This window comes from Panicum virgatum, chromosome 2K (genome assembly GCF_016808335.1).
Source record: "Panicum virgatum strain AP13 chromosome 2K, P.virgatum_v5, whole genome shotgun sequence".
NCBI lineage: Eukaryota > Viridiplantae > Streptophyta > Magnoliopsida > Poales > Poaceae > Panicum > Panicum virgatum.
The window spans coordinates 66,436,821-66,451,984 of NC_053137.1; the positions used below are offsets into that span (position 1 = coordinate 66,436,821).

The 15,164-nt window shown below is 48.5% G+C and overlaps 1 protein-coding gene across 22 annotated transcripts; it reads left to right on the forward strand.

Moving 5' to 3' along the window:
- The first annotated feature begins 1,807 nt into the window (after positions 1–1,807).
- On the forward strand, positions 1,808–15,154 carry LOC120694742 (rho GTPase-activating protein 7-like). Of its 22 annotated transcripts, XM_039977970.1 has the most exons (23): positions 1,843–2,280; positions 3,264–3,300; positions 3,375–3,451; positions 3,588–3,658; positions 3,798–3,867; positions 3,996–4,140; positions 4,230–4,349; positions 4,448–4,525; positions 4,626–4,681; positions 4,815–4,884; positions 5,261–5,348; positions 5,627–5,903; positions 6,172–6,387; positions 9,186–9,509; positions 9,782–9,831; positions 9,972–10,032; positions 10,110–10,193; positions 10,375–10,488; positions 10,576–10,625; positions 12,230–12,346; positions 12,511–12,580; positions 12,969–14,630; positions 14,718–14,817. In XM_039977970.1, exons 1-22 carry the CDS (start codon positions 2,203–2,205, stop codon positions 13,107–13,109), a joined length of 2,394 nt encoding a protein of 797 aa, XP_039833904.1. In that variant the 5' UTR covers positions 1,843–2,202; the 3' UTR covers positions 13,110–14,630; positions 14,718–14,817. The 22 variants fall into 22 exon arrangements, with proteins under 22 accessions (XP_039833903.1, XP_039833914.1, XP_039833924.1 ...); XM_039977969.1 differs by lacking the exon at positions 12,969–14,630 and having other exon boundaries at positions 1,808–2,280; positions 5,627–5,870; positions 14,715–15,154; XM_039977966.1 differs by lacking the exon at positions 12,969–14,630 and having other exon boundaries at positions 1,844–2,280; positions 14,715–15,154.
- The last annotated feature ends 10 nt before the right edge of the window (positions 15,155–15,164 follow it).

Below are 15,164 nucleotides of genomic sequence, written 5' to 3' on the forward strand. Positions count from 1 at the left end.
TATAACTCTAATAGTCTTTTAATTGTTTTAGTTTCTCTTTTTCGTGATACTGTTACTGATTATTCACTTATAATATCTCTATATGTATGAAACTTGATCCTGGCATACATATAGCTATGCATTCGGTTTTCTTCTTAGAACCGGGTGTGACACCATGGTACCGCCACTCATTTGCAATCATGAATCGTAGCATCTCCGAAAGTAAACCGAGCCAGTTTTGCACTCATGTACTTATGACTGAAGAAAACTACTTGTCTTCTTGGGCATCAAGTATGCTTTACAAAACAGCAATGAGCAGTGCCTTCTTTGATGCTTTTGATCTGAACACCGCTAAAAACCCAGAAACAAAATACTCGATTCGTCGAATCGGATTATATTTGGTTCAGTTCAAACTTCAAACATTAGCACTCTTCACTTATTCTTCAGTACCAAAAGAGATGCAGGTTCACTGCAGGTCTACAACAAGCAGCCAGACAGAAGCTCCAAAGCAAGCAAATTACTCCAAACCGCCGCGGCAGCAGCCAAAACAAGCCTCTCCTCCGGCCGGCTCCGCACAGTGGTCCTGTGACGCAAATGGCCCAGCCTGAAAGGACCCCCGCGCTCCAACCTTCCGGCACTGTAGCAGGTACAAAGACTCAGATAGGGTGGCCAAACCGAGGCCCGGCCCAGGGCTACGGTGGCCACCACTGCACTAACAAAATGGTAACCATCCGTTTCATCTTGCTAATCCCAGGGCTTTTTTCTACTAGCGAGCATCAAGTATGGTATATCTTTTGAGTGTGGAGTCACACCTACTCTGTGCCTAATCCTCCCCGAATGCACGCAATGCCAAGGAGCAAGCCTTGGGAAACGTATATGCGCTTTACACTTCGAATACTAGTAGTATACATGTCTACGTGTTGACGTGTTGTTGGTAACAGTTTGGTGCCAAGCTTAAGCTTATGTTATCATGCCACTTGAAGTGCCATTGACCTAATCACCTAACCTAGCCACATCTGGCTTAATATATCTGTGTAGGAACGGAATGGGTCCTGCCCAACCACATTTTATTGTCACCCTTACGAGGAAACCAATTTCTGCCTAACACGATCGTTTAGTGCAATATTGGCAAATCTAGGCATCTAGCTAATTCGTTACTATCGTTAGGAATGAAATTAACTCGTCTACCCAACGGCACGTTTGTTTTTAGTGGGCTTCAAAGATGCCAAATGCAATTAAATTTCTTTGCTATAATGTTAGGTGGAATTTAAGTACCATTTACGCTTCTACTTCATACTTTCATAGGTCGTGGTCGCTATCAACGAGATCAATGTTGGGACGCATGGTACAAGAACTTAGGTCTGATTTTCCAGCTGGCATGACACAAATCTCATATATAATACCACTATAGTACTAATTACTTAGAGGTACTACTACGCGCTAAGGACAAATATTTCGTAATAAATAAACTAGAAATGACGGTGCTCATATATATATATATATATATATATATATATATATATATATATATATATATATATATATATATATATATATATATATATATATAACGGGGGCGGCTGATTTCTGAGCCGTTGGTGTTTCAAAAACCGAGCGCGATCGCGTCGTGTTGCATCTCAGCAGATGATGGTCACGTAGCACAGGAGTAGCTTCCCGATTAAACAACGGGACAAGATTAAGGCAGATCCAGAGGTGTTTTGGTTAACAAAGCTTTTCGACCACACCGGACCAGGAGCACGGCACGGCGGGGAGGGACGCTTCCGGCGCAAGCTGCCATGTGGACTCCGCATGACTCCAAAAGTCCAACGAGCCATCCGCCGCCCGCTGGCCTGTTGTGTTGCTCGTCCGTAAGGCAGAGAGGAGGAGCGGGTGATTTTGCCGCAGCGGCGGCCAGCGGCGGTGCGCGTAATCCCTGTCGCTGTCGCCCCCGCCCGCCCTCGGAGCAGAAGACAGGCGCGGCACCACGCACCCCCGCCCACCACCTCCACCTCCGCGGCCGAGAACCCGAGAGGCCCCAAATCCTAACCACCGCGGGGCGGCCTCATCCTCCCGCTCCCACCACCCGTCGCCCGCGCGCGCGCCAGATCGCTGCGGCGGCGCCCGCGCGCGGATCCAATGCGGCTGCTGCTGCGGTAGCTGCGGGAGGCGGCTGCAGCGCTGGTTCCTGGTTGATGCGGCGGACGACGATCTGAGGAGGAGGGGATGGCGGCGTCGGCATCGGCATCGGCATTGGCGGAGCGGCAGGCGCGCGGCGGCGTGGCGTCGGCGAGCGGCAACGCGGTGAGTGCCCGATTACCTCGCGCGCGCGTCGCCGCCCGGGCTGTTGGAATTCGGTGTGCGTTTGGTATCCTGTGCCTTGCTGTGGTGGGTGTTTTGCCGTTTTTCTGGTGGTGGGATTTTTTGGGTTCGAGCTCCCGGGACGACACAGCGAGGATGAACAGCCACTGCGGCTTGGGTGGGCGGGGACGCTGTGAATGTTTCGTGGGTTGGGTGGTGCCTGCTGCCTCTGCGGCGGAGTGCGCGGGGACGACGTGAGCCGAGCTGAGCTTGCAGGGGGCCGCCGCAGCTACTACTGGAGTTGGATTGGGTCGGACATTGGAGGACATGGGGGCGGTTTCCGTCAGGTTGGATGGAAGCTCAAATTCGTGCAGGAATTGACGTTTTTCACTGTGGAGATGTGGAGTCAAGTGTTTTGGGGGTTGTTCCATTGGAAATGGCACGATGATAGACTGATCGAGGCGTTCCGATATTTGAAGCGAACTTGCGATATTGAATCTGGATAACGACTTTTGAATTGCTATCAGAGGTGCCGGGGACATCAAATTTTTTTTTCTCTTGGGTTTTAGTGATGACGTGGTGTTGAAAAAAATGTTGAGAAGTGGTAGAGTGTTGAATATTGAGGGTAACGTGACGAATTTGTTGAATTAGTTTTGTTTAATGTCTGACTGTGCATATGTGGGTGTAGGAGTCTAGGAGACCACCAGTCTCTGAAAGTAAATTTGTTGATCGGAGAGCCCCCTCACATCCAAAAATAGACAGCCTATCCTGATGGTTCAACCTATTCATTATGAATGTTTTCATCAAACCATTTCTTTAACGGTGTTTTGTTTACTTCTTGTTTGAACAGACTTAACGAATTTTCTGTTTCAAACAAAGCTTATGGGCAAGAAAATATTTGACATTTTGCTTTGTCTTAAATCTATTATTTTGCATTTATTGTTACCATTACAATATTTCTGACAATCCCACGACCTTCTGGGCAGGTGTTTAAGAGTGGCCCTCTCTTCATATCATCCAAAGGTAAAACTATCTGAGTCACATGTTATTTTTGTTTGGTTCCAGACTGTAACAATGCTGCCATTACAATATTTTAGGAATTGGATGGAAATCATGGAAAAAACGTTGGTTCATCCTCACAAGAACATCGCTGGTTTTCTTCAAGAGCGATCCTGTTAGTATATCTGTTCTGCTTACATGTAAACTATGGCATGATTGTGCCATATTTATCATTTAATTATGATTACTAGTTACGTTAGTAGCACTTAGTTCTTTTTTTTTTGACGTGTGACTATCTGTGGCATTTATAGAGTACATTGCCTCAGCGAAGTGGTGAAGTGAACCTTACATTGGGGGGAATTGACCTGAATAATTCCGGAAGGTATGTGTCTATTTCACACATCTGTTCATATATTGTTTGATCGTCTGAATGTACTTAAGATGTTTGTCATTTGTGTATTCTTGCCTCTCTAGACAAATAACTTACTGAATCTTTTGCTTTATCTGGCACTCATTTGCAGTGTGGTAGTCAGGGAAGACAAAAAGTTGCTGACTGTCCTTTTTCCAGATGGCCGTGCCTTTACCTTGAAGGTATACATGTTTGCCTTTTGACCCACTCGAGCAAATGCAAAAGTTAAATTATTAGCTTTATGATCTGCTTCATGAATTGTTGTGCTTCTTCTACTTTTACGTAAAAATATCTTTTTCCTAATATACAGGCAGAAACTTCTGAAGACTTATTCGAGTGGAAAACAGCACTGGAAGAAGCTCTTGCACAGGCTCCAAATGCAGCTCTTGTGATGGGACATAATGGAATATTTCGTAATGACACAACAGATGTATACGAAGGGGCTATTCCAAATTGTTGGTGCCCTACTTCCCTTACAGTTTATACTATCATGTGGCAAACTTAGTATCCATCTTTTTTCTTACATTTCCTCTGTTGACTGAAGGGAGAGAGAAGAGACCTATCAAATCACTAGTTGTTGGCAGGCCAATACTACTTGCACTGGAAGATATAGATGGCAGTCCTTCTTTTCTAGAAAAAGCTTTGCGTTTCCTTGAGAAACATGGTAGGGCCAAACAGTGTTAGCTATCACCGAATTTTTGAATATACACTGTGCTTTACCAAATGTAAATATTTAATTGAAATGTGAATAATTTATTGCAGGAATAAAAGTGGAAGGAATTCTGCGTCAAGCTGCAGATGTGGAGGAGGTTGACAGGAGATTGCAAGAATATGAACAAGGTTATTGTGGTTACTTAGTTCATATTTTTAATATTGTGTTTTTTATTTTTGGTTTAATTGCGCATATAATTCAATATGTGCTTGTTTCTTTCTATTCCAGGAAGGACAGAGTTTGCACCAGAAGAGGATGCTCATGTTATTGGTGACTGCGTAAAGGTACCTTTCTGTAATTGTTATCATGTTGTTAGAAAGATTGATGTCACAGAGTTCCAATAGTTTTTTCTTTCTTTCCTGCTTGCCCACTATCTGAATGTATTACATGTACCTGATGTATTACATGTATCTGCAGCATGTTCTTCGTGAGCTTCCATCTTCTCCAATTCCTGCTTCCTGCTGCACAGCATTATTGGAAGCTTTCCGTAAGTGCTGTATTTCATGTTATTCTGAATATCCTTCCTTGGTTATGGAGGCACAATTGTTTTACTTGAATGCTGAAAATATATTGCTTTTTTTGTTGAGAATACTCAGGAGGGCTGAATATCTTTGTATTAGATAGAAAATGCTTGAGTTCTGTATCTATGCACATCTTCCCATCTGGTTTGTAGTATGCTCTTGTTATGGCCACTGCCTAGTGTCATGGTTTCCTATAGTTTAATGGATAGTTGATAAGGTTCCCAGATGCTTCTCTTTCAAGCACTTTACCAGATATTTAAGACAATCTAGTTTCCTAGCTGATATTCTTGTGGAATTTTCAGCTTTCTTGTTTCCATTTTCATTTTCTTAGTACTTGTCTAGGTCTGGAGATCAAGGAAGCTCGGATCAATTCGATGCGTGCAGCAGTATCTGAAACATTTCCTGAGCCTAATAGGCGGCTGCTACAGAGGTTAGCTTATTTCTTTTTCACAGGGATATATGTTGTTTTTGAATTCCTTTTTACCTGATGGTATATGATCCTGAAGAATACATTCTAGATTCCCTTGTCTGCTCAAGTATATGACCAACATTTTTTTCTCTTTTCGATGTATGCAATTAAGACAGCAGAACATGTACATATTTCCAAAATTAATTTAGTTTCACAGTCATCAAACTTGCTAGAAACTGCACTTTGTCATATTGTTTATCAGGCTAATTCTTTAACTAAATCACAAACCATATTTGCAGAATTTTAAGAATGATGCATACCATTGCTTCTCACACTGCTGAGAATCGAATGACTCCATCAGCAGTTGCTGCTTGTATGGCCCCGCTCTTGTTACGTCCCCTTATGGCCGGTGAATGCGAGATGGAAGATGACTTTGACATGAATGGTGACAGTGCTGCTCAGCTTATTGCAGCAGCTAATGCTGCTAACAGTGCTCAAGGCATTGTCACCACTCTATTAGAGGAATACAATAACATATTCAACGTGAGTTTCTGCTTCTACCTCAGCATCTTTAATGTAAGCCATATCATTCTTTTCTTATGGACAATTACGAGTAAGACACGAAAGTTCTTAATTCTCTTATTGCTTGGAGTTGATTTTTTGTTGAGGTACATGAAGTAATGATAATGTAATAAGGCAGCCGATAAAACATCTCACTTCTGCAGCTGCATTGCGTTTTGGCCTTCTTTATATCTCTGCTGTCTAACCATATATTTGTGTGCGATAAACTTAAGAAGCAAACACCACATCACTATATATCCACTCATGTTCATTATTTTTACAGGATGAGCACCTCTGGTGCTCCTTGTCACCAGATTCTCAAACCGGAGATAGTGGAACTGAAGAATCAACACATGATGAAACCGTGGATATCAAGGATAATGGATTTCATGATGCAGAAAATGATGCAGATCAGGACTTAGATGATGCTGAGCGATTATTGAGTGGAAAATTGAGTGAAACCAGTGCGTGCACCCGTGCTGAGCTCTATGACTACAAGGTTTGATATGTTTTGCAATTCTGTCCTTATTGTAGAATAATAGAATTGGTGGATGAATGATTGTATTGCATTGAGGCCTAGGCCGGTATATATTGGGGTACATGACTTGGAGGGCAAGCCTCGTACGGTATGGTAGAGTCCGGATACAATCCTAACCTACCTATTATAGAGATATCCCAAATATACTCTAATATCCCCCCGCAGTCACAGCGGGAGCACTGCAGACGGTGAGACTGGAGAAGAAGCCGAAGATAGAAATCAACGGATTGACATCCCCCCGCAGACATAACGTCGGTGCAGTACGAATGCTGTGACTGGAGAGAAACTGGCGAAGCCTCATGCGGATGATAGCCCTTTATGCCGATGTCGAGGTAGCTAAGCTGGAGGGTGAATAGCCATGGTCGAGGATGCTGTGCGTAGGGTAGCCGTGGCTGACGTAGTTGTCGAGGTAGCCGATGCAGAGGTAGCCGCGCATGAAGCCGCTGGCGCGCAAGGAGGCGCCAAACAGTGGTGGCGTGGATGCACCAAAGACGAAGACGGTGATGTGTCGAGGACGAAGCGAAGATGATGCCATCAAACCGCCAAGGCCGAGGCGAGTACCGGATTTGCCAGACCCAGTAGCACCCAGTAGCATGTCGGGGACGAAGGCACGTGCTGGTGTTGCCAATACCGGACGTACAAGGGAGAGCGTACAACCAAGTCGCAGAATGTAGGGGACCAGTAGAGGAGGTCTCGACGATAGTTGCGGCGCAGAATGGTGAGGGAGAAGAAGCCGAAGCAGCCCGCAGTTGTCGGAGTAGACGAAGTAGGTGAAGTAGAGACGACGGTGGTGGCGACGAGGTCGTGATAGACGAAGCGTAGAGGTAGAGCATCCGAGCACTAGCCCAAAGACTAGCTAGCTTGGCGTAGTGGTCGCGGCGGCGGCGGAGGTAGTAGAAGTCGGCGAAGAACTCGAACAGCTTGACGAAGACCATGCGCAGGGCGCAACGACACGTAGTCAACGACGAGGTCGTGGGCTTGGCCGGCGGTAGTGAGGATGCAACGGCGAAGGAGACCACGGGTGGCGCCGCAGTTGCCCGAAGAGGCGAAGTAGCGGCAGCCCTCCATACTTGAGGAAGAGGCGCGCAGTACGAGGACAGACGTCACGGGAGCCAGGTGGATCACGCACATCGGTTGATCAGGCCGAGTATGCGCGGGGCGAGACGACGATGAGCGAAGCTGGCGGAGGCGTCCCGATCGGTGGAGACGACGACGAGCCGGCGGAGGATGACGTGCGAACGAAGTGGCGAGGTGGGCGGTGCAGACGGGCATCCCCTAGGGTGCCGTCCATCTTGCCATGCCACACAGTCGTAGTCGAGGAAGAAGCCGGTGAAGTCGATGCCGACGTTGAAGTAGAGGCGCGAGGTCAACAGGCGGTGGGCGACTCAAACCCGATAACGAATCGGGAAAAATCTAGAAAAGATACAGCAGCAGCATCTCAAGGGAGAACCTCCGGGTGCGCGTAGCAGATCCTCACCCTCTATCTCTAACCATCTCTTCCTCTGGTCAATAGCGACAAAGGGACAGAGAGGGAAAGAGAAGGAGAGGACGGGGCAGTCAGCAGGATGACGAAGCAGGCGGCTGTGTCCGCGAGCCCGCGCCAGGGGCGTCTCGCGATGAGCACGGACGCGTTGCGGGCCTGCCAGGCAGGGACGAGCTCGTCTGCCCGCGGCGGATCCTGGCAGGGGAGAGGTGGTGAAGCCGCACCGCCAGGACTGAGGAGCCCAGCGCAGATCCGCCTGGGAAGGAGGCGGGAGCCGCGGAGTTGGTCCGCCGGCGGCGAGCCCCGCCAGGGGAGCGACGAAGGGGAGAGAGGAGAGGGGCGGCGCCGGTGCCCCAGCGCGGATCCGCCAGGGGGGAGGCGGGAGCCGTGGAGCTGGTCCGCTGGCGGCGAGTCCCGCCAGGGGAGCGACGGAGGGGAGGGCTGAGAGGGGCGGCGCTGGCACGTGGGCCTCGGAGGCCACATCGAGGAGCATGGCCCGGCGATGTGGAGCAGAGGAGGGACGGCGACAACCCGGTTAGTTGCTCATGATTCGCAGCTGCTTGACGACGGCGGCGGATCAGATCGATCTGCCGCGACACCTAGAGGGGTGGTGGAGGGCGCACCCCCCGGCGGAGATCGACATCTCCGGGGGGGGGGGGGGGCGCTAGCGGATCGTCGCGGCGGTGCGCTGGATGCGCGTCGTTACGACCAGGAGAGTCGGCGGTGCTAGAGGTGGGGCACAGGTGGCGCGAGCAGCGGAAAACTAGTGTTTGAGGCCTAGGGTTAGAACCTAAACTCGTGATACCATGTAGAATAATAGAATTGGTGGATGAATGATTGTATTGCATTGAGGCCTAGGCCGGTATATATTGGGGTACTTGACTTGGAGGGCAAGCCTTGTACGGTATGGTAGAGTCTGGATACAATCCTAACCTACCTATTATAGAGATATCCCAAATATGCTCTAATACTTATATGTAGTTATTGTGCTTTACTAATCATACATTTGCCTTCTATATTTTTTAAGACAATAGAGAGAAAAATATAAACAAAAGTCTACTTCTATTTTCAGTGAATATCTTTAACATATTGTAGCTCATGTTTTGACCGTATCTCATCTAGATTCTCCCCATACTGTATCTTTGTAAAATAACCTTAGGTATAGTGTCTTAACCGGATTGTGCTTTCACTTTTTTCTCTTTGAGTAGCATGATCATTTGTTGATGTCATCATGTGGTTTGCTTTCTTATTCATTGTAATGTGTGGACGACAACAGGAGGTTAATGGCAATGATTCAGACGCTGAACCCTCTGTTGGGGATAACACTTTGGAACCAAATATAGGACCAAATGATGATCCGCTAAGCCATTTAACTGAAACTGGCTCAATGAGAGTCCAACAATCATTGAATGGAAAAGATCCATCAAATCTGGTTTCCAGTCATGAAACTCCATTGTCAATGGGAGAAATTCTTTTGTCGTTGGATGCTGGGATTCAATTACCTGGTCCTGGAGCTGAATATCCTAAGGACAGACACTCCAACAAACCCAATGGAACTCAGCAGCATGTGAAGCGTTCTAACTTATGGGGACGTAATAATGTAAGAAATAAGTCTGATCTTTTGCTCTTGTTTCCTGTATAGGTTCATATTTGTTAAATGTTACATTAGCAAGGCCTATTTATTTTTGTGATCGTTGAACTATGGTTCTATGATATCTCGAACCAAAATTTAATGTTTTCGCAGGGAAACATTAACAGAAATATGCTTGTATAGTGCACAAGATTTCCTTCAGATTATTCTGAAAGTTTTTTTTCTATAATTGTCAAGTCTAGTATGTTGACTTTACTGATTTCCACATATGGTTTTTGCAGGCAAGAAAAGGCCAACAGTCGGAATTAATTGATCCATCTGTCGAAGAAGAGTAAGTTCCTAGTCACATGGCAGACTAAGTTTACATATTTGCATGATTGCTTCGTATAAATAGTCTCTAGTTGTGGAGGAGTTTGATTCTTAAAGTTATGAGTTATAATGAAAAGTACTAAGTACCTTTTTTTTTTGCAGGCTTGCTATCCAAAGACTTGAGGTAACAAAAAATGATCTACAGATCAGGATTGCAAAGGAGGTGAGGAAAGGAAAACTGCTGTAATATCAACTCTTGATTTAGGAAAATCCTGCAAACTAACTAGATATGTTTCTCAGGCTAGAGGTAATGCAATCCTACAGGCAAGTCTGGAAAGAAGAAAACAAGCATTACATGAGCGTCGGGTAGCTTTGGAACAGGATGTATGCCATATTCTTTTACCATATAATAATTTCATTGCTTTTATTCTTTCAAAATATATCAGAAATTCAGCCATTTTCTGTGTGCATATTTATTATATATTGTTGCAACCAGCTTTATAACTGCAAGTACCTCTTATAAGAGTTTGATTTTTTGGTCTGATCACACTTGTTTGCTCGCTAGGTGTCAAGGTTGCAAGAGCAACTACAGGCTGAAAGGGATCTTAGAGCTGCACTCGAGGTTGGATTAAGCATGTCTTCTTCACAATTGTCTAGTTCACGCTCCATGGATTCAAAGGTACTAAAATCTTAAGCAAGTTGATCTTCAACTGTTACATGCCTGCTGGGCGTATTTTGGGGTTTCCTCCTATGCGCTTGTCTTAAGACAAAGGCAGAGCTTGAGGAGATTGCTCTCGCAGAAGCTGATGTTGCAAGATTGTCGGTGCCCTGACCCGGCGGTCCGGACCCAACCAGTGATGATGCTGCGTGTTCCTCGTCCCAGATGTTGATGCAAGAGGCAATACAATAACGCACGGGTTTATCCTGGTTCCGGCTGTGGGGCCGTACGTCCAGCAAAGGGGTGTGCGAGAGCACTGTACTATCTTGCACCGGGGGTGTTTGTAGTAGGGGGTACAAGCGAGGCGAGAGAGGGAGGTAAGCTCCCAAGTCTCCGCTAGAGGAGAAGTTGATTGAGGCGAGTGACAATATCGGGGTTCAAAGGAGCGTATGTGCTCTGCTAGTAGTGCGAAGCGTTATTTTCTACCGAGTGGGCCGACCCCCTCTTATAGACACAAGGAGGGACGGTGTACATGCACAGGGGATCATGGAAGTCGTCGTCTTCTCCCCGAATCGCGGGGGTACAGTGATCGAGTACTGTGGGAAGTACACTGTGGGGTATGGCGCCGGTCGTGGCAGTCGTCCTGGGTATCGTCCTTGACTCCATCTCACCGGACCAACGATTCCGGACCCGCTTCCCGCTCGGGGACGGGTCCAGTGTCACCACATGTCCCAGAGGTGGAAAATGCTCAGCACCTGTGGCCGCGGACCCGGACCCTCGCGAGTGGGTCCGGGACCTTCACGTGCCATCCGGACTCCTGCGGATGGGTCCGGGACCTCCACGTGCCATCTGGACTCCCGCGAGCTCTCGGCTCAGCCAGCTGCTCGGGAGGGGTCCGGAGCCACCACGTGTCACGCAGACGCGGGCACGGGCAGAGATCGCGCCGGCGTCCTGGCTCCAGCGGGCGGCATGGTCGTTGCTGTGGGGGGTACCATCCTCTAGGCGTGGCGTGGCGGCGTTCCGAGGGTCCTACAGGCCAGGTTCTTGTCCCGGTCAAGGCCGGAGCCGCTTCCAAGGGTCGTGCCCATGCCGTTCGAGGGCTCCGCGGAAGGGAAAGTACGAAGGAGGTATGTGGAGTTGACAGTATAGTAGCTGGAGCAGTGCTGAGCACGTCTTGCACCACGTCGCAGGTTCCCACAGTGTCGCCACAGCGTCCGGAATGGCAGAGCAGTGACCGGAGTTGGCGGACGAGACTCCGGTCACAGCCACTGTGGGGAATGGCGGCCTGACGCCATCTAACCCGGGCGCTGTGGAGGAGTGGTTGGCATTAATGCCTCCATACGGCGGGCGGGTGAGCGGAAGGGCCGTTTGTCCCTTTCGCCGAAGGGTGGCCTTGAGCGAGGCGGAGACGATCCGCTCTCTTGAGGGCAGGCTCGCTACCCTCGAGCGAGGCGGAGACGATCCGCTCTCTCGAGGGCAGGCTCGCTACTCTCGAGCGAGGCAGAGACGCGGGGCGCGGTCGAGGGCTTCGACGGGTAGCCCTCGAGCGAGGCGGAGCTCACCCCGCGGGTCCGAGAGAGGGGTGCGGATGGGCCGCACTGCGTACGTGGGCCGTGCGTTGAGCTTCTGAGTTTTTTCCTTTCTTCCAGGTTGGAAGGGGGCTGTAGGCCTTCGTGGGCCCGGTTGCTCAGCATACGTTTGCGTTTTTAGGGCGGTTTTAGTCTCTTGATTAGGGTCCCCCTAATCATGGTACCCGACAAAGATTAAAACAGAAGGTTGCAGAGCTTCATCTCCAACTCAATCAACAGCGCCAGCACCAGCATGGCTCTTCTGTAGATGCTAATGATCGTTATCAACACCTTCCAAGTCATATCTCGCAGTAAGACAACACCCCTTACAAGTTACAATTGCCATTCTTTTCAGTTGTCAAGTCAAATATTTGGGTGCTATATTTTTAGTAAGGAATGCAATGTTAGATCTTTCATATTCCTATTTATCTTTACATGTTGTAATCGTTGAATATGCAATATTTACTGTTACCAGGAATATTGTCCAACCAGGATTTGACAGGAGCATTGCTTTCTGTAATCAAGAGAAGACGCAAAGGAATAAGGTTAGCTGTTTGCAAATCTCTCATGTCTTTGCTTAACCTTGCAACATGAGAAATCCAATGCTCAAGTTAGTTGACATCAGCTCTGTAATTGCACGTTATTAATATTATTACTTACAAGTTCAATCAGTTTTACTTTTAAAGGGACACTGCTGGCAGTGGCACTCAGTGTTGTTGGCTGTGGGTCATGCCTAAACTTAAACCCCAAAGCATCCACCTTGAGTTGATCAAGCCACAATGATAATGCACATCAATAGTTAATTTTCCTTGAATCTCGGTCCCCGGTTATAAGAGACATAAATGCCAATGAATAATGTCGTCAGCATGATGTAAGTAATGATAATGATAGAATTATAACAGGATGACTCAAATACTCTGATATTTTTGGTAGGAGAGCTTGCCAAGTTCATCCCACTGGAGAAGTATCAAGCAGCATGTGATGTCGCATGGTTCTTCAAGGCCTTTCTCCCGCAAGCATTCCCTGGATGCCTCCTTGAGTGATTCAAGGAGGCATCAACAGTACCCACTGTGAGGGAGCGGCGGTGGCACGCTACAGTACCACTGTGCTACAGTGCCGCGGGAACTGTTCACATGAGGAGGCTGCGAGGGCGAGAGAGCGGCGGCTAGGGTTGGGGGGCGCTGGGAACGCCGGCCGCGGGGCTTCGCCCACGGACGGCAAGAGAGAAGGGATTTCCTTCTAATCTCTTGCTTGATTAGATTGATACATCTCATCTCCTTATATAGAGAGGTTTACTTAACCCCTAAGCAAGCGACTAATTAATCCTAATGGTCTAAGGCCCAATAGACCCTTGACTCCTCTAACACTACACCCCACCTGGACATGCAGCTCGTCCTCAAGCTGCAACCTAACAATGACTCTACTAGACGCAAACCGAACACCTAAGAACAAGCCTTTTACATCTCGGCTTATTTTAAATAAACTGCGACTCTTTATTTTTTTTGACTCTTGAAAATAAGGCGGACACCCTCCGCGTGCTGGATCTGCACGTATGTCACCGCCTGGATCCCACGGAGACCATCGGAACGAGAGAGGTGTGCGGGTACGGCCACCTAGAATTAATCAGGATTGCGACCAGCGGAGACGTTCTCGTGGCGGCCGGTAGCGAAAAGCGGTGGCACTAGGCAGTGCATCCCCGCCTGCGGCAAAGAGGAAACCGCCTCCCCTATCGCCGCTGCCGCAGAGTTGGAGTTCACCGATCGCGGAAACAACACCTTGCTCATGCATGAAGACAACAGAACATCGGCGTGATTGCCGGTGGCCGTCCGACGGGACGTGGATACGCCCCCCTTTGCCGAGGTTGACCGCCGTCAAGGCCGCCTCATGCATCTGTCGGCTCATCTCCTGCAGCCGACGCCGCGCTAGGAGGCCGCGTGCTGCAGCCTGCAGCCGCACCACTGCAAACACATGGCAGGCATCCTCCCACGCAAACACCTTCTTCCCGAGCTGTGGCAAGGCTACTGCTGGAGGGACGACTGGATGCCAGCAGCGTGCTGCAACCGGCAGTGGCGGCGCCGCTGCCTGGGTGCCATCTACGCCCCCGTAGAAGATGCCCTCGCTATGCTGCTATGGAGGCACGGGGCTAGGGGCGGTGAACGATGGGAAGGCGGCCGCGAACCTTGACTCTAACAAGGACAGGCGGGCCTCTATGCGCGCCTCCATGGTTGGCAGCGACGGTGGCGGTGGTGGCTCAGAGTTGTCGTCGCCTGGCAGCTCTGATACCAGATTATTATGGCTGTTGTTGGGATTGAGATCGCGAGGGAGCGGCGATGACGAGCTACAGTACCCGCGGTGCTACTGTTCGCGCCTGCGAGGGCGAGAGAGCGACAGCTAGGGTTTTGGGCGCCAGAAATGCCGGCCGCGGGGCTTCGCCCACGGCCGGCAAGAGGGAAGGGATTTCCTTCTAATCTCTTGTTTGATTAGATTGATACATCTCCTCTCCTTATATAAAGTTTTATTTAACCCTTAAACAAGCGACTAATTAACTCTAATGGGCTAAGGCCTAATAGTCCCTTGGCTCCTCTAACAACAGAGGTACGAGAAACCCCTGGTTGTGATCAATGCTGCAAAGAACACTTAGGTTCGAGTATTCAATTCTCTTGTTGTGATCTTCTGTAGCAGGGTGTTGAATATGGGAGATCGCCCGCTGTGCCATCGTCCACTCTGGTTGAACTAACGACGAGACTAGATTTCTTCAAAGAACGGCGGTCACAGTTGATGGAACAACTCCACAGCCTCGATTTAGGTCATGGATCCGCATCCCATGGTTTCCCATACAAGCCTTCGCCTCCCTGGAACAGTCCAAGGTAGGTGGTTGCTCGGTTGTTGCAAGCGCACGTCTGTATATTCTCAGTATAGATTTTTTTTTTCGTTATCTTTGTAGAAGCCGGTAGTGAGAATGTATGTAATCTATTATATAAGGAGCAGCCTTTTTCGAGCGTGATTTTGTTTTGCCTTTTGTAATCTATTGTATGTAATGGGGGGTTTTGACACGTTTTCTCATTTGTTTTGGCAATATAAAAGTATTTTTTCAGGGGCCTATATTCCAGCCCTGCTCAGTGACTGAAG